We start from the raw sequence: 24,869 nt of genomic DNA on the forward strand, positions 1-24,869 counted from the left end.
TTTATTTAAAACAATTAAACAGTTCATTGTACTGACTACAACTTTTACTAAAGATGCAGGCATCTAGCTAATTCCTATCTTGTGGTTTTTTGGTTTTTGTTTGTTTGTTTAGAGTTTTTTGAGACAAGGCTTCTCTGTAGCCCTGGCTGTCCTGGAATTCTCTCTGTAGGCCAGAATGGACTCAAACTCACAGAGATCCGCTTGCCTCTGCCTCCCGAGTGCTGGGATTAAAGGCGTGTGCCACTACCATCTGGCTCAAACAGCCTTCTAAATTCTTACTTTATACCCACAGATTAGTACTACTCTGAACCCTGGGCAGAGAAGTCTGCAGTGGGCAGCAGTCAATGAAGAGACTCATAACTGATCAAAGGGTAAGAGTGAATGTTGAAGGCTCAGCTCTCAATGGGACATACATATCAACTCCTTCAAAGCTCAAGGAATGCCCCATAGGTGAGCACAGAAACAATGGAAGACCCAGAGCATGAAACGCTCTCTCCGGGATATGACAAAGCTCTTGCACTCATGAACTCACAGAAGCTATGATGACCTACAGAAATCCAAGCCAGTCAATATCCTAGCATGGATGACATAAGGGATTTGAGGCTCTGCCCTTAGCTGAAGAGCTATCAGCAAGTGACAGCGCTGGAGGTACTGGGGTGGAGGGAGCACATCACTTTTCTTGTGGTTGCCAGATTGCTTTTTCTCTGGTAAATGGGTATATGGTTCTACACTCACATGTATGCAGGCAGCACTAACTAAATGCTGTGGATTTTTGTTTTGTTTTTTTAGGTTTTTGTGGCTTTTTGAGACAGGGTTTCTCTGTAGTTTTGGAGCCTCTCCTGGAACTTGCTCTGTACACCAGGTTGGCCTTGAACTCACAGAGATCCACCTGCCTCTGTCCCCAAAGTGCTGGGATTAAAGGTGTGCACCACCACCGCCTAGCTGCTGTGGTTTAATTTTAAAAAGAAGGTGAGAATATGAAGGCAGACTGGAAACTACTGGGGGCTGCAAGAGACAATGGAAAGGGGAATATGAATTGGATATGATCAAGACACACTATACATGTAAGAAATTGTCAAAGAATAAAAAAAAATCTAAAATCAAAACAAAACAGCTCATACTTGCATAAAGTTACAAGTTCCTTGAATCTGGGTCATGAGGTCTTGCAGTTTTTCTTTCCTCAACAGCGGATCCTTTGGAAAGGGAGAGGAAGAGTCTATAGGCTGAGGTGTGGACTTAGGCACCTACAAGACAAACCCACCGTGTATGAGTCTCAATCAGAAAGCTTACATTACTATTACATCTTGAGAAATCAGATGGATAATTTATTAGACTTACCGCAGTAAAAATTTTTACATAAATCCTTCTTCCCAATTAATTTTTCCCCTTTCAAAACAACTTTAATGAAAATCTTTCTAAAAAAATGAAGCATTCTCTGTGATAGGCCACTGACTATGACACATACCAATACTTCTAATCAAGGCAAAAATAATGACTATTTACTGTATTAAATATGCATCCAATTTTTTTTTCTTTTGGTTTTTTGAGACAGGGTTTCTCTGTAGCTTTGGTGCCTGTCCTGGAACTAGATCTTGTAGACCAGGCTGGCCTCAAACTCCCAGAGTTCCGCCTGCCTCTGCCTCCCTTGAGTGCTGGGATTAAAGGTGTGCGCCACCACTGCCCGGTCTTGCTTTTTTTTTAATCTTTATGTGTATGGGTGTTTTGTCTCTGTGAGTGCATGCATGTGTGTGTACCACGTACATGCTTGGTACCTACATAGGGTAAAAGGCATGGGATAGCCAGAACTGGAAATTCAGGTGTTATAGCTGCCATAAGGGTTCTGGGAACCAAACCACCGTCTCCTCTGGAAGAATAGCCAGTGAGTGCTCTTAACCACTGAACCATCTTTCCAGCCTTTAGCTGAGATCAGATATTCATAGAGAAGTGAATGCCCTCTTAGTTACTGAAAGAGCCCAAACTTCAACAAAATGCTGCCTGTACCATAAAAACAAATTCAAGAGCTTGTTCCAATACTGAGGGAACTTAAGAGAGCCTTCATCCAGCAACTGATTTAGGCAGAGGCAGAGACCCACACTGGAGTACTGGACTGAGCTCTCAAAGTTCAATTGAAGAGTGGAAAGAATGAGAATATGAGCAAGGAGGTCAAGACCATGATGAAACCCACTGAAACAGTTTGCCTGAGCTAATGGGAGCTCACCAACTCCAGCCGGACTGGGAAGAAACAAGCATATGACCAAACTAGCGCCTCTGAATGTGGTTGACAGTAGCATGGCTGGGGCAGACTGAGGGGCCACTGGCAGTGGCACCAGCATTTATCCCTACTGCATGTACTGACTTTTGGGGATCCTATTCTCTTTGGATGGATACCTTCCTCAGCCTAGATATAGTAGGGAGGACCTTAGACCTTCAACAAGGCAATGTGCTTACCCTTTCTGAGGCTTAGATGGGGGTGAGGTAGGAGGGGACATAGAAGGAATGGGAGGTAGGGAGGGAGTGGGAACTTGAATTGGTATTTTTTTAAAAGTCTAATAAATTAGAAAGAAGGAAGGAAGGAAGGAAGGAAGGAAGGAAGGAAGGAAGGGGAAGCCTTTATAACAGAAGGATTTGGGTCTCTGTATAATATGCTAAACAGTTTGAAAATGGAACAATTAAATGAAAAGCTATCTAATTTAGATAGGAAAAAGAACAAATTCAAGATATTTGGACCTTTATAACTAAATAGCTCTAGTTTTCAATACCATTCAATAAATAGTATGAAATCAATATTCTAGTATGGTAAAGGTTCAAATATACCTAGCAGATTTGCAAATTAGGAGGGACTTGTGGGCTTTTTTGGTTTTCTGTTTGTTTTTTAAGACAGTCTCTCACTATGTAGCACTAACTGGCATGGAACTTGCTATGTGTAGACCAGGCTGGCCTCAAACTCTCAAATTAGAGTTTTGTTGTCTTACTGCTTTATTTGGGATATTAAAATGAAGTTTTTAATATGTACCTCAAAAACAGCAATCATACAATTACTACTAGATGTTATTTATAAATTAATCATGTGTGGCTGTCAATCTTCTACAAGGGCAGAAATAAAATAAAGATATCAGCACTTGAAGAAAAGAAAAGGAGAGAAAAAATTTTAGCATTTCAAGAGAGAAGAAAAAGAAAAAAGCCAGGCGTGGTGGCACATGTCTCCAGTGCCAGCATTTAGGAGGCAAAAGCAGGTTGATCTCTATCAGTTTTAAAGCCAGACAGGTCTACATAATGAGCTCCAAGCCAGCAAGAGCTGCATAATGAGATCTTGTCTCAAAAACAAAAACAAAATCCGGGTGTGGTGGCACACACCTTTAATTTCAGTACTCTGCAGACAGATAGACCTCTGTGAGTTCAAGCCCAGCCTGATCTACAAAGCAAGTTCCAAGACAGTCTCAAAAAAAAAAGAGAAAAGGGGCTGGAGAGATGGCTCAGTGGTTAAGAGCATTGCCTGCTCTTTCAAAGGTTCTGAGTTCAATTCCCAGCAACCACATGGTGGCTCACAACCATCTGTAATGAGGTCTGGTGCCCTCTTCTGGCCTGCAGACATACACACAGACAGAATATTGTATACATAATAAATAAATAAAAAATAAATAAATAAATAAATGAAAAAAAAGACAAATAATTCTAAAATTCTTTCTATAAGGCAGCACTGATAGGCATTTGTTTATTTACAAAGCAATGTTTTGACCTCTCCAAACAAAACGATTCTTCGCAGTATTAGATGACCAAAAGACTTGATCAGAACATTCCTGAATAAAAAGGAAAACTAGTAAGTGGGGTGGAAGTTGAAGTGAAGTCTTCAGCAAACAAAGTGATGGCATATTTGCTTTATAAGCAAAATTAAATAATGTAGAATTTAAGAACAAGCAATAGTAGCTGAGGTTATCCAAGGATCATTTCTTAAAAACCTCACATCCTAGAGAGAGATTTATCATCAACAGGATGAGGCAGACATAGAAATCTACTCACATCTTTGAGTTTTACATTTAACTTCCTGGGCAGGAGCTGGTCTTTCTGTAACAGGTCAGCTGAAGCTTCCCCCCAGGACTTTAGAGGAGTCTGGGACTGTGGTGCTGAGGAGTATTTCTGGTTCTCAGCATTGTTTTCCCAGGACATTGAAGTTCGAGGCTTTGTTGAATCCCCTTCTCCACACACAGGAGTGGTCCAGGAACTGCTCTGTTCACTTTGCACAGAGACTGTCCAGGATCCAGGAGGTACCTTCTTTGGATCTTTTTCTTTCTGAGGCTGAACCACCCATGGCTTTGGTGTATCCTGTATGTCCCGCTCTTGAAGGGTGCCCACTTTGGATGTAGGGTTTTCTGGCTTCCAGTGACTGACAGGTGTCATAGAAATCTGTTGCTTCTGCTCTTCCTGCAATGTTGACCGGAGGTTCCCCTGATCGAAGGAAACCACAGGCTTTGATACCTCCTGGGACTTAACAGAAGATTCCCAAGACTCCAAGGACTCCTGCTTCTTCTCTTGACCATCTGATTCTGGAAGCGTATTCCAGCATTTGAGGAGATTTGGTTTTCTAGCATATTCCCAAGGTCGTTCCTCGTTTTCTTGTTTTCTTGAATGATTTACTTCTGTCATATAGCGTCTGTTCAGAAACTAAGCCAGAGAAATAAACAATGTGCTTCAGGCTTAAAATATATAGACTTTGAATGTAATGTTCAACTCTATTAGATACTGTGCATCAGACTAGCTCCTTTAACCCTCACAGTGATACCAGATATGATCCTAGTCTTCACGACACAGAGGAGAACAACCCAGCCACACACTAAGCTAATAAGCGACAAGGCAGGATTCAAGTTCAGTCTGTCTGCCCAAGCCTCAGACTCTAAAACCACAGTAACAGATGAAAATTGTAAACAACTTCAGCCAACGGCCTGCTCACTTCTTACCTCCTGTGGTTGTATCTTTGGCTGCACAAGTTCCACAAGAGATTCTGGGAAAATAAAAAAATATATAAATAAATACAAAGTCTAAGTTTTTAGCCTGATTATAGCTGTAATTCATTCCAGCAATGAATTTCAAAGGACTCAGGAGAATAAAGAATTAATACAATTAAATATATTCACAGCAGGACTATTCCAGCTACTGTTTATTGGTCAGAGATGTAGCTCAGTGGGCGAGCACTTGCAGAGCATGCACAAGGCCTGAGGTTTGATCCTCAGCACAAAAGAAAGGAAAAAAGAGAATGGGTTCTAAGAATAATTGTAACTGAAGCTAATATTTTATGAGATATTTACTGAAGTCCCAAGTTTCTTTTGCTTTTTTTTAATTAATTAATTTTCTTTTTAATAACAAAGTTTCTCTGTGTAGCCCTGGCTGTCCAGGAACTCACTTTGTAGTCCAAGCTGTCCTCAAACTCTCAGAGATCCACCTGTCTCTGCCGCTGGGATCAAAGGTGTGCACCACTAAATCCGGTAAAAATTCATGTCTTTAAGGATGGGGTCTCATTGTGTAGTCCAGCCTGGCCTCAAACTCTCAATATTCCTGCCTCAGTCTCCTGAATGCTGGGATTCAAGTGTGGACCATCATATCCCGTTAAAAAAAATTTTTGTTTTTTGTTTTTTCAAGACCATGTTTCTCTGTGTACCCCTGACTGTCCTGGAACTCGCTCTGCAGACCAGGCTGGCCTCAAACTCAGAGATCCACCTGTCTCTGCCTCTTAAGCAATGCATTTAAATGCATGTGTCAACATGACCTGGTTTTAAAATTTTATTCCTAATTAAAATAAATCTCCTTCCACCCACAAATAGCCTTACTAAAACTGCAATTACAGTTAAGGTGTACAAGGACCAATCAGTAATTCCAGCTTGAAACAGAGCCTCCACCAAACCATACTACAGTCAAGAGAGGTGTGGGAGGGAGACACAGAAGCACTGAACTTGGCACTAAGGTGAAGCAGGACTAGGGAGGCATCTCAGCTGGTTGCTTCTGCCTAGCATACACAAGCATGGGTTCCCAGGCATAAACAAGTCATAGGAGTACAAACTTTTAATCCCAGCACTGGGGAGACAGAGGTAGTAGAACTGAGAAGTTCAAGGTCATCCTACATCACACAGTAAATTTAAGTAAGGCCAGCCTGAGATACATGAGACCCTGTCAAATAAAAACATTTTTTTTCATTTCTTCTTTTTTTTTTTTTTTTTGGTTTTTCAAGACAAGATTTCCCTGTATAGCTTTGGAGCCTGTCCTGGAACTCACTTTGTAGACCAGGCTGGCCTCGAACTCATAGAGCCTCCAGAGTGTTGGGCTTAAAGTGTGCACCGCCACCGCCCAGGCAATATTTTTTAATTTTAAAAAAGGGAACGAAGGAAATAAATGGCTAATCAAGAAATAGATTTCAGCCAGGAGGTGGTGGCAGTAAGAAATGCAACCTTTATAATGGAATATGTCATGAAAGCAGAAAGGCACCATCAAGAGGGAGTACAAGCACTATTAAAAACAAAGTATTATGATGTATGTATGAAAATGAAACTATCATAATGTACCCCATTTCTTTGTATGCTAAGCAAAAACTTAAAAACAAAACAGGAGTCCTGGTACAATCCTATTTATTTCACTCAGAAGAAGGTCAATCATCCAAGTTCAAGACTAGCCTGCTGTACACAGTAAGTCCAGCCAGTCCAGGCTACACAGTTATACCCTGTCCCCCAAAAATAAAAATATATAGCTAGCTAAAGAACTTCAAAGATTACAACAAACCTGACTCTTTGATAGATTCAGTCTTCAGTAACTGTTTCTTCTTTTCTGATTGTATTACCATTTCGTCCTCTTTTTCCTTAGAATTTTTGAGAACTGGGACATTTTCAAAATACCCTGAGTTCAGCAGTTTAGATAGAAGATCTTTCATGTGTTTGTCTAAAAAAGAGGGATTAAGATTTAGCATATAACCTAAGAGTTCACTGAAAATTATGGCAAACAAGAATCTCAATGTTATCCTGCTTACTGTCAACCACCACAAGAGTGGATGGCAGGGAGAGACATTTGAATTGTCTGTGCCAGCAAAATAAGAGTAATTCATCTTTACAATTCATGCTGAATCAATACAGACAGTAATGATGACACTAGATATTTAACAAATAACTGAAGTTTCTCTGAGTCTCCATTTTTATCATTTGAAAAATGACGAAAAATCAAAGAAGCTAAACAAGGAGAGTGTCAAAAGCACATATTTCCTGAATTGAAACATTTTTCCTTTCTACCTCCAAGATATTATAACTAGTAACTACTCTGTGTTGACCATTAATTAAGGACTTGTATAAACAAAAGCTAGTTCCTCCACCATAACTAACCAAGAGGAAACCTTATCTTTTAACACTCCCGTTTTTATTGTTGGTCTATTTGTTTGGTTATATGGAAACCAACTCTCACTAAATAGCCCAGGCAGTCTAAAATGGGTTATTCTCCTACCCTGGCTACCTCCCACCCTCCAGAGGCTGGGATCTGAGCCATCAGAACTGGCTTAAGCACTTTTAAAAATTACAAAATTCCTTCATTAGATTTCACTCAAGTTATGTTGTATGCTACTCCTAACAAACTGGCACTAAATCGTTTTTTTGAAAATTGTAAAAGTAATGTCAAAGTTGCATATTATTTACAAGTCTGAAGAAAGAAAAAAAAACAATTCCAAACGAGGCAAACAACCATGGCCTGTGCCTATTGTTCATTGGCATATTAGAACATTGACTTGTTCAGTTTTATTTTTCCTGAGGGTTTCTCCATATAGTCCTGGCTGTCCTGGAACTCACTCTGTAGACCAGGTTGTCCTCAAACTCGGAGATCGCCACCTGCCTTTGTATCCTGGGAATTGGGATTAAACATGTGCGCCAGCACCACCCAGCCTGATTCTTTTTAATCAGCCTTTTTTCTTTTTCTTTTAAACAGGGTCTCACTTTGTAGCCCAAGCTGACCTCAAACTCAAAGCAATTCTCCTGCCTCAGCTTCCTAAATTCTGGGATTACAGGTTTGTACCACCATGGCTATATTTTATCATCTCTGAAGTATTACTTACAAACAACTTTCACCCATTTCAAGCTCATAGCTTTAACAAATGCAAAGTCATGCAATCACCAATAGAACCACAATTTTAAAGCATTTTTAACACCCACCAAATCCCTCAAGGCCCTCCTGAATTAGTTGCCTCACCTGGCAATATAGTGGTGACCTTTTCTAGAATTCCATACAAATAAAGTCATAAACATACATTTTCATGTGTCATCTGGCTTCTTTCACTAAGCATAATTACTCTGAGATTCCTCCACGTTCTTGCATGTTTAATGGTTTTTTGTGGGTAGGGTTTGGTTTGTTTGTTCTGACATAAGCCCCTGCTGTGTAGTTAGAATTTAGAACTGGCTTAGAACTCACTGTGTAGATAGACCAGGCTGGTCTCAAACTGGTAATAATCCTCCTACCTTGGCCTCCCAAGAGATTACAGACATGGGAAGCAGATACAGACATTTCTTAATTGCTAAAATCCTATTGGGTGAAAATATCATATTTTGTTTATCAATTTACTGTTGTGCATCTACACTAACGCTAATTGAGAACTCCTATGAATAAACAGTGTAACACTAGACAGGAACTCATGTGAGCACTTGTTCTCATTTCTGTTGGGTTCTAGACATGTAACTAACTGGCTATACAATAAGTATACAATTAATTTTATGAGAAAGTGCCAAACTCTTTTCCAAACCACTTTTTTTGTCATTTTTTGTTTTGTTTTTTCCAAGACAAGATTTGCCATGCTGTTCAGGCTAGCCTTGAATTCTTGGGTTCAAGCTACCTTACTTCAGTCTCCTGATTGACCAGGACTAGAGTACATTCTACCATGCCTTAAACAGTTTTAAACAGTTATAAATCTTGGTAGTTATACATACATGGCTTATTTTTCTGTAGATATATGTACTTATGTGTGGTTGCATGTGCACATGTCTATGGAGGTCATTGGTCAGTATGAGGAGTCTTCTTCAATCACTCTCTTATTAAATCTGAAGTTTGCTGATTCAGCTACACTGGCTGGGCAGCTCCAAGGATCCCCAGTGATGGGATTTCAGCCACTGCATGCCCAGTTGGGTTTGTTTTTTTTTAATTGATACTAGATCAAACTCAGGTTTCGTGCTTACACAACAAACACTTTACTAAGTCATATTCCAGGCCTTAGACTTGTATATTTTCTAAAGAGGAAGAAGTTAACTAATGATGGAAATATTTATTAGCTTATAGGGAGTTTTCATGATCCTAAGTTGTGTTCTTAATATTTCATGTCTGGCAATTTGAATGTGGCCATTTGACAGTCCAACAGACTAGACAGACCATTTGTCATTTCTTACAATGACCTACTAAATAAGTCTTAATAACAATTTATAGGGATTTAAAGTTCTCAAATAGAGCAGGTACCACTATTCAGAATAGGAAACTGAACTCAAAAATGATTAAGCTAGTATTGAAACCAGTACTAGAAATAAGCTTTTGTTCCCAAATCATATTGGCTGTCACATGAAAATTTTGTTAGTTCCCTTTCAGCAAATAGAGATATACAATAGCTTCTTTTAATATAAATAAAGTGGTCAGCTGGGTGGGGGTAGCACACACCTTTAATCCCAGCACTCGGGAGGCAGAGGCAGGCGGATCTCTGTAAGTTTGAGGCCAACCTGGTCTACAAGAGCTAGTTCCAGGACAGGCTCCAAAGCTATAGAGAAACCCTGTCTTGAAAAACCAAAAAACAAACAAATAAATAAATGTATCATTCTTCCAATAAATACAGCAATGTCAGACATGTAAATTCTGATGGACTGACACAGTTTAGACCCTCAATATCATACTAAACTTATAGACAAAATGTTTACTATTTACTGCCTAGGTCCAGAGTATAGGAAACTCACATGTCGTTCCTACCACTGCTTTCTCACTACCTTCCAAAAGGTCCCAAAAGTACAAGGACGACTGCTCCATCTGGTCTTCAACACTGACAAGGAAAAGCAGCAGCAGAACAGAATGGCTTTAGACATACACAAATACATGAAGAGCAGAACAATGTACATATGAAATATAACCCATCCATAGTCAAGATATGTAAATATGCTAATTCTATCCTTTTACTATTTGGAAGCAAAATATTGAATTTTATATATATTTATCAAAAATAAATGTCTTCCTTAAAATGAATAAAAAAAGATTTTACCAAATACAGCTATCAAGGAATAGACCAAGCTGCTAGTGAAGTATCATGAGTTATCAAATGTGTCTCAGAAATAAAAATGAAATGGAAACACTCAAAGCTTCATTTAACTTCACTTTATAGAGGGCAGCTATTTTTCAACACGAAGAAAGTTTCATTCCCTGAACCAGCTGAAGTGAGAAGGCGGCAACCAACAACAACGATTAGGTGACAATGGAACAGAGCATCAGCACGGAGTAAGGCATGCAGCTCTCTTCTTCCCTACACCAGGCTGATGTTTTAGTAACAGATGGGCTCTTCTTGGCTCTGCCTTCACAGCTAACGAAGACTTGGACCAACCCATACTGAACAAAGCAAAGCAAAAGATTTGTCTGTTAGCTGCTATATCTCAGTACAAAAATAGTAGCTAACTGGGGAAGAAAATCTTAGGTAGCTTCAATTTTGCACTTTTAAATTATCAGTTCATTTGTAATTAGTATCACAGTTAATATCCGCATAGGGTGAAGACAATGATCAAGCTGTTTTGTTTTGAGAGAAGGTCTCACCATACCTGGCCACACATTATTTTTAAAACCAGTGTTACACAAAAGACAATGTCAATGAGGACATTCAAACTTACTGAATTCCTGAATGATCTGTCAAACATAACTATGTTTCCCACACTGAATTAAATTAATTTTTTTTAGTTAATTCCTAACTACCTACAATAGAAAAGCTAAAAGTGCTACAAGCTCTTATTTCATGAAGATCACTTCTCTGACTGACTTACCTCAGACTTCCATTTCTTTCAGGGCAGATCAGTTTTGAGAATTTAATGAGGTAGTCGAGTTCTTTTGAAGGCAAATACATTGCACCATTCAAGCCCCCTTTGAGGTCTTTTTGTACATGTTCTTGTGTCAAGCTCTGTAACACATACTGAACTTGAAGTATAGTTCGAAGTTTTTTCTTCTCAGCCTCAAGTTTTAGCATGTGCTCCCTTTTCTGGGCCTTTTTCTGTGCTTTCAGTAGCTGTTATGTTAAAACAACAAACACATATTCACATATCTCAACTACCCATGTTAGCAATTTATATATAACAAAATCTAACCCAAAATAGCTGGAATTAAATGATACATTTTGCAACTAAAGAACTGAACAGAGGCTTGCTGTGGTGGTGAGCACCTTTTTATCACAGCACTTGAGAGGCATAGGCAGGTAGGTCTCTGCTTGTTTGAGACCAGCATGGTCTACAAAGTGAGTTTCAGTACAGCCAGGACTACACAGAGAGACCCTGTTTCAACAACAACAAAATATCTGAAATTGAGTACCAATGTGAAATCCACATCTGACGCCATGTAAGGAGTCACAGTCAAAACTGTAGGTATCCTGGGTTAGGAGACAGCTCGGGGCTAAAGGCACCTGACTTCAATCTTAGACTCCATATACTAGAGACACAAGTGGCCCTCTGGTCTCCACATGTGTGCTGTGGCATGTACACACCACCATCACCAATACACACATGCAAAATTTTATATGTGTAATTAATTATTCCAAAAACCAAACATTTCTAACCACAGGCATTTAAGACAAAAACACAACCATTTTTAAAAATTCCTACAGTAAATGTGTTGTGTCACCCACTTCCACCATTAAAGTTTTTAATTGATTTAGGGTTTTTTATTTTTTGAAAATTCCATTCATGTATAATGCAATAGGAACCTTGGTCATATCCATCCCCTAATCCTTCCGTCTATATCACCCCACCCACCCACTCACCCAACATATCATATCAACTTTCCCAACTTTTTATTAACCTTTTTTTTTTCTGAGACAGAGTTTCTCTGTATAGTCTTGACTGTCCTGGAAGTCACTCTGTAGACCAGGCTGTCCTCAAAATCAGAGATTCACTTGCCTCTGACTCCTGAGTGCTGGGATCCACCCAGCTCAGAACTATATCTTGAAGCTTAACATGTTATATAAGCAAGGTGACATACCATTTAAATAAAAAGTATATTGCTAGGCATGATGAGACATGTCTTAAATCCCTGCACTCAGGAGGCAAAGGAAGGTAGATTTTTGTGAGTTCAAAGCCAGCCTGGTATCCATAGGAAACTCAGGACAATCTGGGCTACATAGTAAGACCCTACCTCAAAAATAATAATAATTGGGGGTTGGAGAGACGGCTCAGTAATTAAGAGCACTTGTTCTTGCAGAGGACTCAGGTTCAGACCCAACACTACATGGTGGATCCCAACTTCATGTTACCCCAGTTTGAAATTTGATATCCTGTGAACTCCTTGAGCACCAAGCACATACATACACACATGCAAGTAAAACATCATAAGCTCTGGATCTAGTGAGCGGGACCCAGTGGGTGGAGAAAAAACAATCCAGCGGTACTGGATAAGACAGAGAAAAGCCTTCAGACTACAAGGTGTTTTAAGGGTTTATGACATCCTGAAAATTCTCCAACCAAGTATTTGTCACATCAAATAGTCATATGTGGGAAGGAGAGGTAAGGGTAGGGAGAGATCTAAAGCATTGGCAGCAAGTAAAAATGCCTTCGTGGGTGCCGGAGAGATGGCTCAAAGATTAACAGCGCTGGTTGTTCTTCCAGGGGACCCTGGTTCAAGTCCCAGCATCCACATGGCAACTCACAACAATTAATTAATTTAATAAAAAAGGAATCATCAAAAAACGCAGCTGGGCAGTGGTGGTGCACACCTTTAACCAGCACTTTGAGAAGCAGAGGCAGGTGGATCTCAGTGAGTTTGAGGCCAGCCTGGTCAACCAAGTGAGTTCCAGGACAGCAGAACTGTTTCACAGAGAAACCCTGTCGGGGGGCGGGGGGTGGGGGGGGTTTAAAGGAGAAATGCTTTCATGGAACCAGCATTGTTGTAGAATATTTGTTTACACTGTGTGAAGATATATCGCTGTGATTGGTTTAATAAAAAGCTGACTGGCCTACAGCTAGGCAGGAGAGGTTAGCAGGACTTTCAGGCAAAGAAATGAACTTAAGAGCATGAGAATCTAGGTATGTGGAAGACGCCAGCAAGACACTGAGAAAGACATACAGAATGGAAAAGAGGTATAAACTACGTGGTAGAACATAGATTAATAGAAATTGATTCATTTAGGTTATAAGAGCTAGTCAGGAACAAGCCTAAGCTAAAGGCCAAGCTTTCACAGTTAATAAGTCTCAGTATCATTATTTGGGGGCTGGTGATCCAAAAGGAAAGTCTGACTACACATCATAACTTGCCAAGGTAGATGCTACCTCTAGAACACCATGGTGGAAAACACATGAGTGCCCTAAGAAAAAGAACCCATCTTTCAAGGGATCCAAGAACCCAAGGTCACATCCTGGTTCTGTGACTTACTGGCCACTATTTTTAGTAAATTCCATCTGTCATGGGTCTCAGATCCCAAACCTATGAAACAGGGCTATATATCTCCAACTACTCTGCTGGAAACGATCTAGTGGAACGACACAGACAACTAGCAGCTGTTTTTTAATAGTTTAAAAAAAACCTGAGAAGACATGGCTCAATTCCCAGCACCCAAATGGCAGCTCACAACCATCTGTAACTCAATTCCAGGAGATCTAACACTCTCTCCTGACCGCTATAGGTACCAGGAATGCACATGATGTATATAATATACATTGAAGCAACAGTCATACACATGAAATAACTAAATCTTAAAAAAAGAAATGACCATAGATGAGGGGAAAAAACCCGAGTTGAAATTAAAATATGACAAAGCAGCTTTAAGAAGATGGAAAACAAATATATATAAATATATATACGAATATGCTTCTATCTATCTAAACAAAAAGGTATGAAAAATCTCTTCAAAGTCAAGTAGATTAAATCTAATTAAGTTTAGCAAAAAAAAATTAAAAGTAGCCAAGAGCTGAGCACACCCATAATCCCAGATACCCAGGCTTGTCTGGGTTATACTCAGTGAGTTCAAGGACATTCTAGACAACTCAGTGAGACTTCCTCAGTATACTGTCAACACCGTATCAGATGAATGACAAGCAAATACCATTTTTAGGTAGTGGCATATTCTTCAAGGTCAGTGGTTAAAGTGGTTCTAAGAAAAACAATGAAAACACGCTCACATCTTGGCTCAGCGCAGAAAAGGTTTTCTGAAGCTCCTTGGCGAATTCCAAATTATGCAGAACCTCTTCATACTTCTCCACTGCTTCCTACCAGACAGAATTAAAAACAGCAAATTAGAGGTAAGCTCAGCATCAGTAAGTGTTCCTTAAATTGTTAAAGGGCTGGAGAGATGGGTTAGTGGTTAAGAGCACTTGCTGCTCTTTAGGGGATATGAGTTCCCAGGCACCACATCAGGCACTCCTGTACTAGAGGATATGACATCCTCCTCTGACCTCCACTACATCTGCATACACATTTGCATACACAAACAGACACATACAAATAAACATAAATCATTTTTAATTGATAAAGGAAATAAGACTTTATAAGCTAGAAAAGTACTTACTAAAAGAAAAAGTACCTACAAGTTATATAATGTTTAAAAGTCTATTTTAATGCTAGAACTATTTTGAGACAGTTTCTCACTGTATCTCAGGTTGGCCTAAAACTCATATGTACTCTAGGCTAGACTCAAACTTGTGAGTCCCCTGCCTCAATCCCTCAAGCATATCTTTAGATATACTACCATGTCTGACCTCAAATTTTATATTAGAAATCAGAGTCATGGGGCCACTGAGATGGTCCATTGGATAAAGGTTCTTGCTGCCAAACCGGAAGACTTGAATTAGTCCTTAGGATCCACATGGTACACATGGTAGGAAGAGAGAACCAACTTCAGCAAGTTGCCATCTGACCCACCCACTCACATACATACATGTAGAAAAATAAAATAGAAATCAGATTCCTAACTCTACCCGACCTATAACGTCTAAGTTAGAGATAGCTATGGGTTTTAAGAACACTAAGCCATTAAGATTCCTCAGTCAACACCATTCATCACTCAAATAAACTATAGGAATAATACGTATCACACAGGAGAACAGCAACTGTGAAACATCTAAAACATGGTGGAAAAAATGTGTAAATACCTGTAATAGATGTTGTAAGTATTATAACAAGCACTATCCTATTGAAATTAAAGAAGTATTTTTTTTAAGATTTTATACCATGGCAGGAGGTGATTGATGCACACCTTTAATCCCAGCACTCAGGAGGCAGGGGCAGGTGGATCTCTATGAGTTTGAGGTCAGTCTGGTCTATAGAACTAGCTCCAGTAAAAACAAAGGCTACACAAAGAAACCTGATGTGAGATTCCCCTCTGAATGCTGTGAATACCATTAATGAATAAAGAAACTGCTTTGGACCTATAGCATGGCAAAAATTATCTAGGCAAGGAAAACTAAACTGAATGCTGGGAGAAAGGAGGAGTCAATGAGAAGCCATGGAGCCCTGCCAGAGCCAGATGGAACTTTACCCAGTAAGCCACAGCCACACAAATTAATAGAGATGGGTAAATTAATATGTAAGAGTTAGCCAATAAGAAGCTAATGGGCCAAGCAGTGATTTAAATAATATAGTTTCTGTGTGATTATTTCAGGACTTAGCAGCCAAGAACCGACAAGTGGCCTTCTTCAACAAAAACCCAGTCAAAACACACACACACACGCAAAAAAAAAAAAAAAAGCTTTTATTTATTTATTTTTAATTACTTTATGTGACTGGGCATTCTGCCTGCATATGTATATGCATGTCCTCCTGTGTGTGTCTGGTGCCTGTGGATGTCAGAAGAGAGTGTTGGATCTCGTCGAGCAGGAGTTACAGATGGTGAGAGCCATGACATAGGTGCTTGAAACAAACCCAGGTCCCCTGCAAGAGCAGCAAGAGCCCAGCCCTAAGCCATGTTTCCAACCCTCTAGTATGAAATCGTGTGTGTGTGCGTGTGTGTGTGTGTGCGTGTGTGTGTGTGCGTGTGTGTGTGTGTGCGTGTGTGTGTGCGTGTGTGTGCGTGCGTGTGTGTGCGTGTGTGTGTGTGTGTGCGTGTGTGTGTGTGTGTGCGTGTGCGTGTGTGTGTGCGTGTGTGTGTGTGTGTGCGTGTGTGTGTGCGTGTGTGTGCGTGTGTGCGTGTGCGTGTGTGTGCGTGTGTGTGCGTGTGTGTGTGCGTGTGTGTGTGCGTGTGTGTGCGTGTGTGTGTGCGTGTGTGTGCGTGTGTGCGTGTGCGTGTGTGTGTGTGTGCGTGTGTGTGCGTGTGTGTGCGTGTGTGTGTGTGTGTGTGCGTGTGTGTGTGCGTGTGTGCGTGCGTGTGTGTGTGCGTGTGTGTGTGTGTGCGTGCGTGCGTGTGCGTGTGTGTGTGTGTGTGTTTTGACAGGAGGCCGCTTGTTCGTTCCTGGCTGCTAAGTCCCGAAATAATCACACAGAAACTATAATAAATAATACATAAAAGATATCATACTCAAACAAAACTAGTAATCAAAGAGGAGTTTGTCTTGGTAATTTAACTCTTTGTGGAGAAAGACAAAAGTCATTTTGAGACAGACCAGCTGATGAGATGGCTCAGTGGGTAATGGTAGCACTTGCTGCCAAGCCTGACTACCAACTTAGATCCCCAGGAATTACAAGGTGAAAGAAAAGAACTAACTCCTACAAGTTCTCCTCTGACCTCCACACCATACAAATAAAACAAATAAATGTAATTTTGCTTTTATTTGTTTTGTTTTTGCTTGCTTTGTTTTGTTTCTGTTGTTATGGCTTTGTTTGGAGCTCTTTTTGGTCTGAGAGGGTATTTGGGTCTTTTTTTTTTTTTTTTTAGACAGATCTTACTATGTAGCTCCAGTGGTCTGGAAACTCACTATACCAGGCTAGCCTCAAACTCACAGAGATCAATACATGCCTCTGCCTCTTATCCTAGGATTAATAGTGTATGCCCCTTTTAATTTAATTTAATTTAAAATGGAAAAAAACAAAGTCCATTTGGAACAGAACAAGTTATTAAGCTTATTCAAGCAGTTAGATCAATATTGGAGTCTCAGTAATTAAGATAGTGTAGTAGGATCAACAGATTTCTTGGTGGATGAATGTATTTGCTGCCAGAACTAACAACCTGAGTTCAATTCCTAGAACATACACCGCAGAAGAAAAGAAAGGACGACTGTAGGTTGTTCTCTGACCTTCACATACATTCTATAGCAAAGGAACATCTACACATCCACAAAGTAAGTAAATATATGTTGAAAAAAACACAACATATATTTACAGATAGTGCATTATTCTACTCCTAGGTATCACTCAAAAGAAAACATATCTAGATGAATGAGCATGTCAATAGACGGTGAAGGATTATTCCTGGGGCTGGAAAAGTGGAAAACATTGGATGCTCTTCCAGGAGCCAGGTTCAATTTCCAGCACCCAAATGAAAGCTCACAACTGTCTGGATCTCCAATTCCTAGGGATCTGATGTCCTCAAACAGACAAACATACAGGAAAACACCAATGCATATATAATAAAAATAAAAAGACCATTTAGAAGAATTATACATAATAGACCCTAATAAAAACCCAACTTCCAGAGAGTGATAAAACACTGCCACACACTAAAACACAAACAAACCTCTAAAATATTATGCTCATTAAAAGAAACCCAACAGAGTTCTGGGATATGGTCCAGCTGGTAAAATACATCGCCTGAATCTTTGGGATCAATCCCTAGCACAGTCCCAACTTAAAAAAAAAAAAAAAAATGTTTTCCATAGCTATATTTAAAGACAGAGTCTAGATTCAAAGTCTTTACTTTGGGGATTCAGAAATTAAGAGCACTGGCTGTTCTAGAGAACCCCAGTTCAATTCTGACTACCTACACGGTAGCTCTTAACCCCAATTCCAGGAGATCTAACACCCTCTTCTGGTCTCCAAGGATACCAGGAACACAGCGTTACACAGACATACATGCAGGCAAAACGCTCACATACATTAAAGTTTTTTAAAGATTTTTTTGTTGTTTTTTTGAGACAAGGTGTCTCTATTATGTAGCCCTGGATGTCCACTCACTATGTAGACCAGGCTGGCCTCCCAAGTGCCTGGCTATAAAACAATGTTTTTAAGTCTTTACTTTACATGAAATGTCCAGAAAAGGAAAATTTATAAAGATAAAAACAAGGCATAGGATAAAAGGGAACATCAGAAGTTGATAGAATTTTCCAAAACTGGACTGTGGTAAGAATTGCCTGACTGCACAAATATGCTAGAAATTAATTTGTATAATTAAATTTCCTTTGTGACATATACATTATAGTTCAGTACAGCTGCTAGAAGAAAACTTTGACAAACTAGGTAAGCAGAGTACTAACCTAGTAAGAGCAAGGCCCTACTCTCAATTCCCATGACAATAACAACAAAATTCTGGTAATAGTTAAGTCTCTATAGATATGTAGATAAATACCCACTACTATAAATGAATATGATGATTCTAAAATCACACATTTTTATCTACAAAATTAACTACAGATGAACTCTACAGACCACTGGTTCTCAACCTGTGGGTCAAGATCCTGTTAGGGTAGTATATCAGATATTTACATTATGATTCACAACAATAGCAAAATTACTGTCATGAAGTAGTAGCAAAATAAGTTCATGGTTGAGGGTCACCACAACACAAGAAACTGTATTAAGGAGTCGCACAGCAATAGGAAGGTTGAGAACCATTGCTATAGACCAATGATTGATGTGTTCCCTGAAAAGTCTTTCACCTATCAAAATTCATAAAAGTGATGAAAGCTGAGCTGTTTCAGCTGTCGAAAACAAAAGCAACTGAAGTGTCCATCTATTCATACACAGTAAGTAAACAAAAAAATAAAGCTACTAACATTAATAAAAATTGAGTGAACAGTTCTAAATAAAGACAAACTAAAATATATAGCAATTGATCATAAGGTACAAAAAACCAGTTCTAATAAATTTAATAGGAATAAACAGGTGTTGTTGAAAACAAAAGCAGGGGCTGGGCTGGAGAGATAGCCAACCATGAACAGGCCAAACATGTTTCATAGGGTGATGCAGGAGTACCACTATGAGTTCATAAGAAAAAAATGTATTGTCAATATTCATAGTGAAGTTAATTTTTAAAAGGTTAGAGACGTAGCTCAAGTATGAAAGAAACTGAAAGACAGCAACTCAAAATCATGAGACAAAGCTACAAGAAACAGACAAGAATAGAAAGATGCCAAGTTTATATTAAATCAGTAAGAGCTAAAAACTTGAGTATACTCAGTCTTCCTAGTATAAATTAAATTGCAATGTATATGGTAACTCATCTAATCTGTTCTATTTAACCCATATCCAACCAATATTATCTAATAATATACACAAGCAGACCCCTGTAAATTTAAGGCCTGCCTGGTCTACACAGTGAGTTCCAGGACAGCAAACAAAAAGAGAAAAGAAAACAGACCAGTACACCTAAGAAAGGACCTCAAGTCACTTACCAGCTGGTCTGGGTTAAGCTGCTCTCCATTTTTCAGGCGGTCTTTATAATCCTTCAGTTTGAGCTACAAAACAGAAATATGTGTTTTATGGTATAGTCTGATAGAAAAAACTGAAGCAAACAAGATTCTTGAAATAAGATAGCATGCCAGACTATAATTTCATTTAGGCAGACAGCAAGTATGTATGAGTTCCAAGTCAGGTAAAAAAACAAGCAAACAAAAAAGAGAGCAGCACGGTCTGCTCTTTGCCCCATGTAATCAGTCCAGCAGATTCCAGGTAAACTTACCACAACTTGGTAGCTATTTCAGGTCCTTGACCAATGCAAAAAACAAAAAAAAACCTTCCACCCAACCAGAATTTGCCTTGTACTCCAAGAATTTGTCTGCATCTCAAAAATGCAGCTGAGGCTGAGCTTACGCTGCTAAGAATAAGCTGAAACTATAGTTATACACCACTGTAGTTGGGATGCACTGGATGCACTGGTGCTGGTATTTCAGCTACCTCAAAGATCTCCCTATCTGGGAACAGGAAATGCCTCTCAAAAGGCAAACCTGCCCAGCAGTTAAAGTAGAGTGACAGGCGTGTGGTGACAGAGCAGTGTGGCAGATGCTCCATTCCCCACTCACTTAATAGTCACAATTCTGAGATAACCACTAGTCTTCCACTTGGATACATACTATGTAAAAAAAAAAAAAAAAAAAAAAAAACGGCTAGAGGATTGAGTTTTTGCCATGTATTAATTAACTCAAAGAATCTCACAGGAATAACTTTCTATGTGAACAACATAATTCCTAGAAATCTGGTATCGCAGTAAAATTATCCAGCAGTTAAGCCTCATTTGGGGGAAAGACCCATAGTAGTACTATTAAGAATGTAAACTCTACTGGGTGGTGGGGGTGCATGCATTTAATCCCAGCACTCGGGAAGCAGAGGGAAGAGAATCTCTGTGAATTCGAGCCCAGCCTGGTCTACAGAGCAAGTTCCAGGACAGCCAGGGCTGTTACACAGAGAAACCCTGTCTTGAAAAACCAAAAGAAAAAAAAGAATGTCAACTCCTAGATGGGCTGTACTGATGAGTGCCTTTAATCCCAGCAGATCTCTATGAGTTCAGGGTCAGCTTTGGCTACAAAGTAAGTTCCAAGACAGCCAGGCTACACAGAGAAACCTTTTAATAAACCAAAAGAAAAAAAAAGTAAGCTCACTGTATTTAAAAGCATTATTGAACCTGAAGTTTCCCAAAATGAAACACAAAAGCCGACCAGTGTTTGGGGTTTTTAATGTGTATAGTATAATAAGGTGTGAAGGGGGTTATTTAAAGGATTACATTGGAGTTATCTAATTAGAATACAAAAGTATCAGCACTGATGAAGAAAAATTTTATGGGAAAAAAATATGGCAAGTAACAAGATACACAGAGTTGTCAGCATGCTAAGTTCACTATTATAAACTAGTATGTAAGTCTTATAAGTCTAATGATTGAATTTTTCTTTTTTTTTTTTTTGTTTCTGTTTTCTTTGGCTTTTCAAGACAGGGTACCTCTGTGTAACTCTGCCTGTCCTAGAATTCATTTTACAGACCTGGCCTTGATCTCAGAGATCTTCCTGTCTCTGCCTCTTGAGTGCCAATCCACCATGCCCGACTTATTTTAACTATGTGTATCTGTGTGAAGGTGCATGCAAGTCTGTGCAGGGCCCCAAGAGGCCAGAGTCATTACTGAACATTGCTCCACCACCAGCAAATGGAGTTACAGGTGGTGTGTAAGATGCCTTATGTGGGAGATGGGGATCAAACCCAGGTCCTCTACAAGAGCTCTAAATATTCTATGCTGTTGTTGGTGAGACAGGGTCTTTCTACATAGCCCTGGCTGTCATGGAACTCATCATGTAGACCAAACTGGCTTTGAACTCAGAGATCTGCCTGCCTCTGCCTCCTACATGCACGGGTCTAAAGTCAACCATAGACCCCAACCTAGAGGTGCTCAGCCAGGGCAATTTATTCCAGGAGATATTTGAGGTTATCACAAGTTGCAGAGTCTAGAGGTGGACAATGCTTCTGGCATCTTTTAAGCAGATGCTCAGGACAGTCTCTCACAACAAGGAATTATTATCTAGCACAGTGGTTCTCGATCTATGGGTTGCAACCTCTTTTGGGGTCACATTTCAGTTACAATTATGAAGTAGCAACGAAATAATTGTATGGAACATGAGGAACTGTATCCAAGGGTCACAGCATTAGGAAGGTTGAGAACCAATGATCTGCCACAAACAGCAGTAGCATCATGGCTGACTTCCTCTGCACCAGTTCATGCTTGCTTATACTACTAGTTGTTACCTGTTAAACTATGTGGCATTTTCATAATGATTAACTTTCTAACAGAAGGACCAAGATATTACACTGTTTTTCATACTAAATTTGCTATTTAAGAAAATACATTAAAAATGGCATTTATTAGTCCCATAATCATGATATAAACTACAGCATTTTGCAAGCTCTTCCTACACTGGTTTTAGGTCTTAAAATGTTTTTCTAGAAGCTGGAAACAAAGGCACTGGTGGTAGCAGACAGACATTCAGAATTAAAGTGTTACAGTTTAGCTGGATACTACAGGAATACACATATTCAGCTTCTCCACTAGGAAAGTCACTAATGAATTTCCACTAACAGACACTGCACTGGCTAGCTCTCAGTGTTAAGGAACCTGTGCTGACCCAGGCACAATATTCTTGTCACACTAGTAATCAAATGCATTCATCCAAAAGATGCATGGAAAAAGTAATCAGAAACTACCAGCCGCCAGCCCTTCTGCGAGGGAAGATATAGTCAATAAAACTCAAAAATCTCTCCATATCACTTCATATTTATAAAAAATAAAATAAAAAACAAACAAACAAAAAACTTTCCTAATGTTTCGCTAGCCTTCAGCACACATTTTAAGAGAATGTAGGTCCAGATACTTATTCAGCCTCACCTGTCTGAAGCAAATGACAATCACTACAGTGCATCCCAAGGGTCAGTTTCACAGGCTACATGACTCAGGAAATGAGGAATTATCTGGATCTTTACCATACCACTTACTGTAATGTCAGGCTGGTAAGAATCCAAATCTCTTTACAAAGCTCTCTACAATACTTTCATGAACCAATCTTAAACCAGTGGGAAAAATAATGTTAAAACATTTCTGGCCCGCGATAAAATGCTTCCAATGACCACAGTAGCTGTACTTGATGCAATCACAAGGAGAATGAACTAAAATATCAAGCTATTCTTTATCTAAAGAAACAATAATATAACTCAAGAAATTAATCAGATCTAAAACAGTAAACTTTTCAAATATTTCAAAAGCAGTATGTGTAACAATTTTACTGTGAAGAATATTATTATTCAGCTACGTTGGCAAATGAAGCAAGCATTTAGCCTAGATGCTTAATTATTCCCAAGCAACTAGATCTCAAGGTCAGTTAAATTTCTTGGAAGATCTGTGTTTTCTGATGATAAAGAATATGTCAGCTCCTTAACCCTAGCTTAAGGTGATGCACATTCAGGACTTGGAGGGGGTAAAAAGTTACCTTCTTTTTCTCGATGTTTCTAATTTTGTGTTTAAGGCATATGAGTCCATTCTCGATATAGGTTTCATAGGCCTGGGAAGGAGATGAAGCAGAACTGAGAGTAGATGGCTGGTGGTCGTCCCCGTGCTGATTGTGGTTCGCATGGGACTTGGTTGACTTCATATTTCCCACTCTTCCCTCTTCTGAATGGCCTGAAGGTGATTGGTAAACCGAAAAGAGATGAAGAGTTGCACCACTGAAACAGAGGACGCTGAAGAACGGTTGGGGGAGGGAGGACGGCTAAGTACCAACGTAAACTAAAGGAGCACAGCGAGCTTTAACTTCTCTGGAAAGTCTCTTTCACAGAAATGTACTCAAAACACAATGGTGCTTGGGACATTATACTTCCACTCCCCTACTAAGGTAATTGGCCGCAAGCAACGGCCAATAAAGACAGCCCATACGCAGGCAAAATTTACACTATAGGAACGTTTCCAGAAGTTCTATTTCCCACACGGAGAAGAATGTCAAGCAAGCAAAAGGCTTCTGACTCCTCATTCTGAATAATTTCTATGGTCATTACCCGGGGGAGGGGAGGCGGGCGGCGGGACAACCACTTTCCACAGTAGCACCTCTTAACCTGAGCCTTTACTTTAGCCCCAACTTCAATCTACCTCAAAGTCTACGTGAACCAAGTTTCTGGAACAAGAATGTTACCGTCTCTTTGGCTGGCCCAGGGCCTAACCAAGTGCATCACCCCCCAGACACCGTAGCGAACCAAGTCTTCTAACAAACTGCATACCGAGGTGGCTTCCGGTTGTATTTACACTAACAATCACCCACTCCCGAACCGGCAAGACTTCCACAGCTCGCACCAAAGGATCCAAGACACCAAGGTGTCGGGCACTTCACCTCCACCCAGGGAGCAAAGCTCTTGCACGCCCCTGCTCCTTCGAGTGCCCTCAGCGGCCAAGCAGAGGCGCCTCAGCCGGGGTCGCAGGTCCAAGGGCCCACGCAGCCCCCCACCCCCCCCGGACGCAGAGAGCTCTGCAAGGCCGCTGAAATAGCCTGAGGCACCGCAACCTGCTCCCAGCCGCCGACCGCGCAGACCCGCCCACCCCGGGGCCCTCAGCATCACCTCCCGGGCTGCTTCCGAAAGCGCGCGGGAGCCGGCCGCGCTGCGACGCCGGCCGACGCCACCCCGTACTCCGGCAGCCGACAAAGCGCGCAGCCCGTGCGCCGCTCGCGCCCAAGTTCGCCCCGAACGGCGCGCACGCAGCTTATGTAGGCCGCGCGCCGGGAGGCCACGCCCACATCGCCCACATACCGCCCATTTCCTGTTCTCTGCCCGCCCCCGAGCCCGCGAGGTTCCCCTTATGGAAGCTTCGCCTTCCGCGTGTCCCCGCCCACCCGTCGCCCCGCCCCCTCTCGTGCTCCCGGCCTCCTCAGCCCGCCCCCTTTCGGTGCCGTGGGCCAGCGTGGGACGGGTCCTTCCCGGAGCTGCTCTGCGCTGCACTCCGCTGAGCACCTCCGGTCCCGGCGCTTTTCTGCTCGTGGTGGCCTAGGTGGACCCACTCGTGTCAGCCAGCACTAGCGGGTCACGTGACCTTGTGCCGAGCTTGC

At 40.6% G+C, this 24,869-nt stretch overlaps 1 protein-coding gene across 1 annotated transcript in view; it reads right to left on the minus strand.

Annotated features, from left to right (window-relative positions):
* Caprin2 (caprin family member 2) overlaps positions 1–24,522 on the minus strand; it is a 45,316-nt gene extending 20,794 nt beyond the window's left edge. The window contains exons 1-10 of the mRNA XM_041633181.1: positions 24,385–24,522; positions 23,268–23,458; positions 19,701–19,763; positions 14,343–14,429; positions 11,007–11,245; positions 9,942–10,024; positions 6,763–6,918; positions 4,953–4,996; positions 4,018–4,659; positions 1,122–1,244 (exon numbers count right to left, since the gene is read on the minus strand). Of these exons, the coding sequence (XP_041489115.1) occupies positions 1,122–1,244; positions 4,018–4,659; positions 4,953–4,996; positions 6,763–6,918; positions 9,942–10,024; positions 11,007–11,245; positions 14,343–14,429; positions 19,701–19,763; positions 23,268–23,429 (1,599 nt within the window). The 5' untranslated portion in view covers positions 23,430–23,458; positions 24,385–24,522. The remainder of the gene's footprint in view (positions 1–1,121; positions 1,245–4,017; positions 4,660–4,952; positions 4,997–6,762; positions 6,919–9,941; positions 10,025–11,006; positions 11,246–14,342; positions 14,430–19,700; positions 19,764–23,267; positions 23,459–24,384) is intronic.
* Between the last annotated feature and the right edge of the window lie 347 nt (positions 24,523–24,869).

Source organism: Microtus oregoni, unplaced genomic scaffold, assembly GCF_018167655.1.
Source record: "Microtus oregoni isolate MIOR12 unplaced genomic scaffold, Mior012 000002F_ref0000024, whole genome shotgun sequence".
NCBI classification, from domain to species: domain Eukaryota; kingdom Metazoa; phylum Chordata; class Mammalia; order Rodentia; family Cricetidae; genus Microtus; species Microtus oregoni.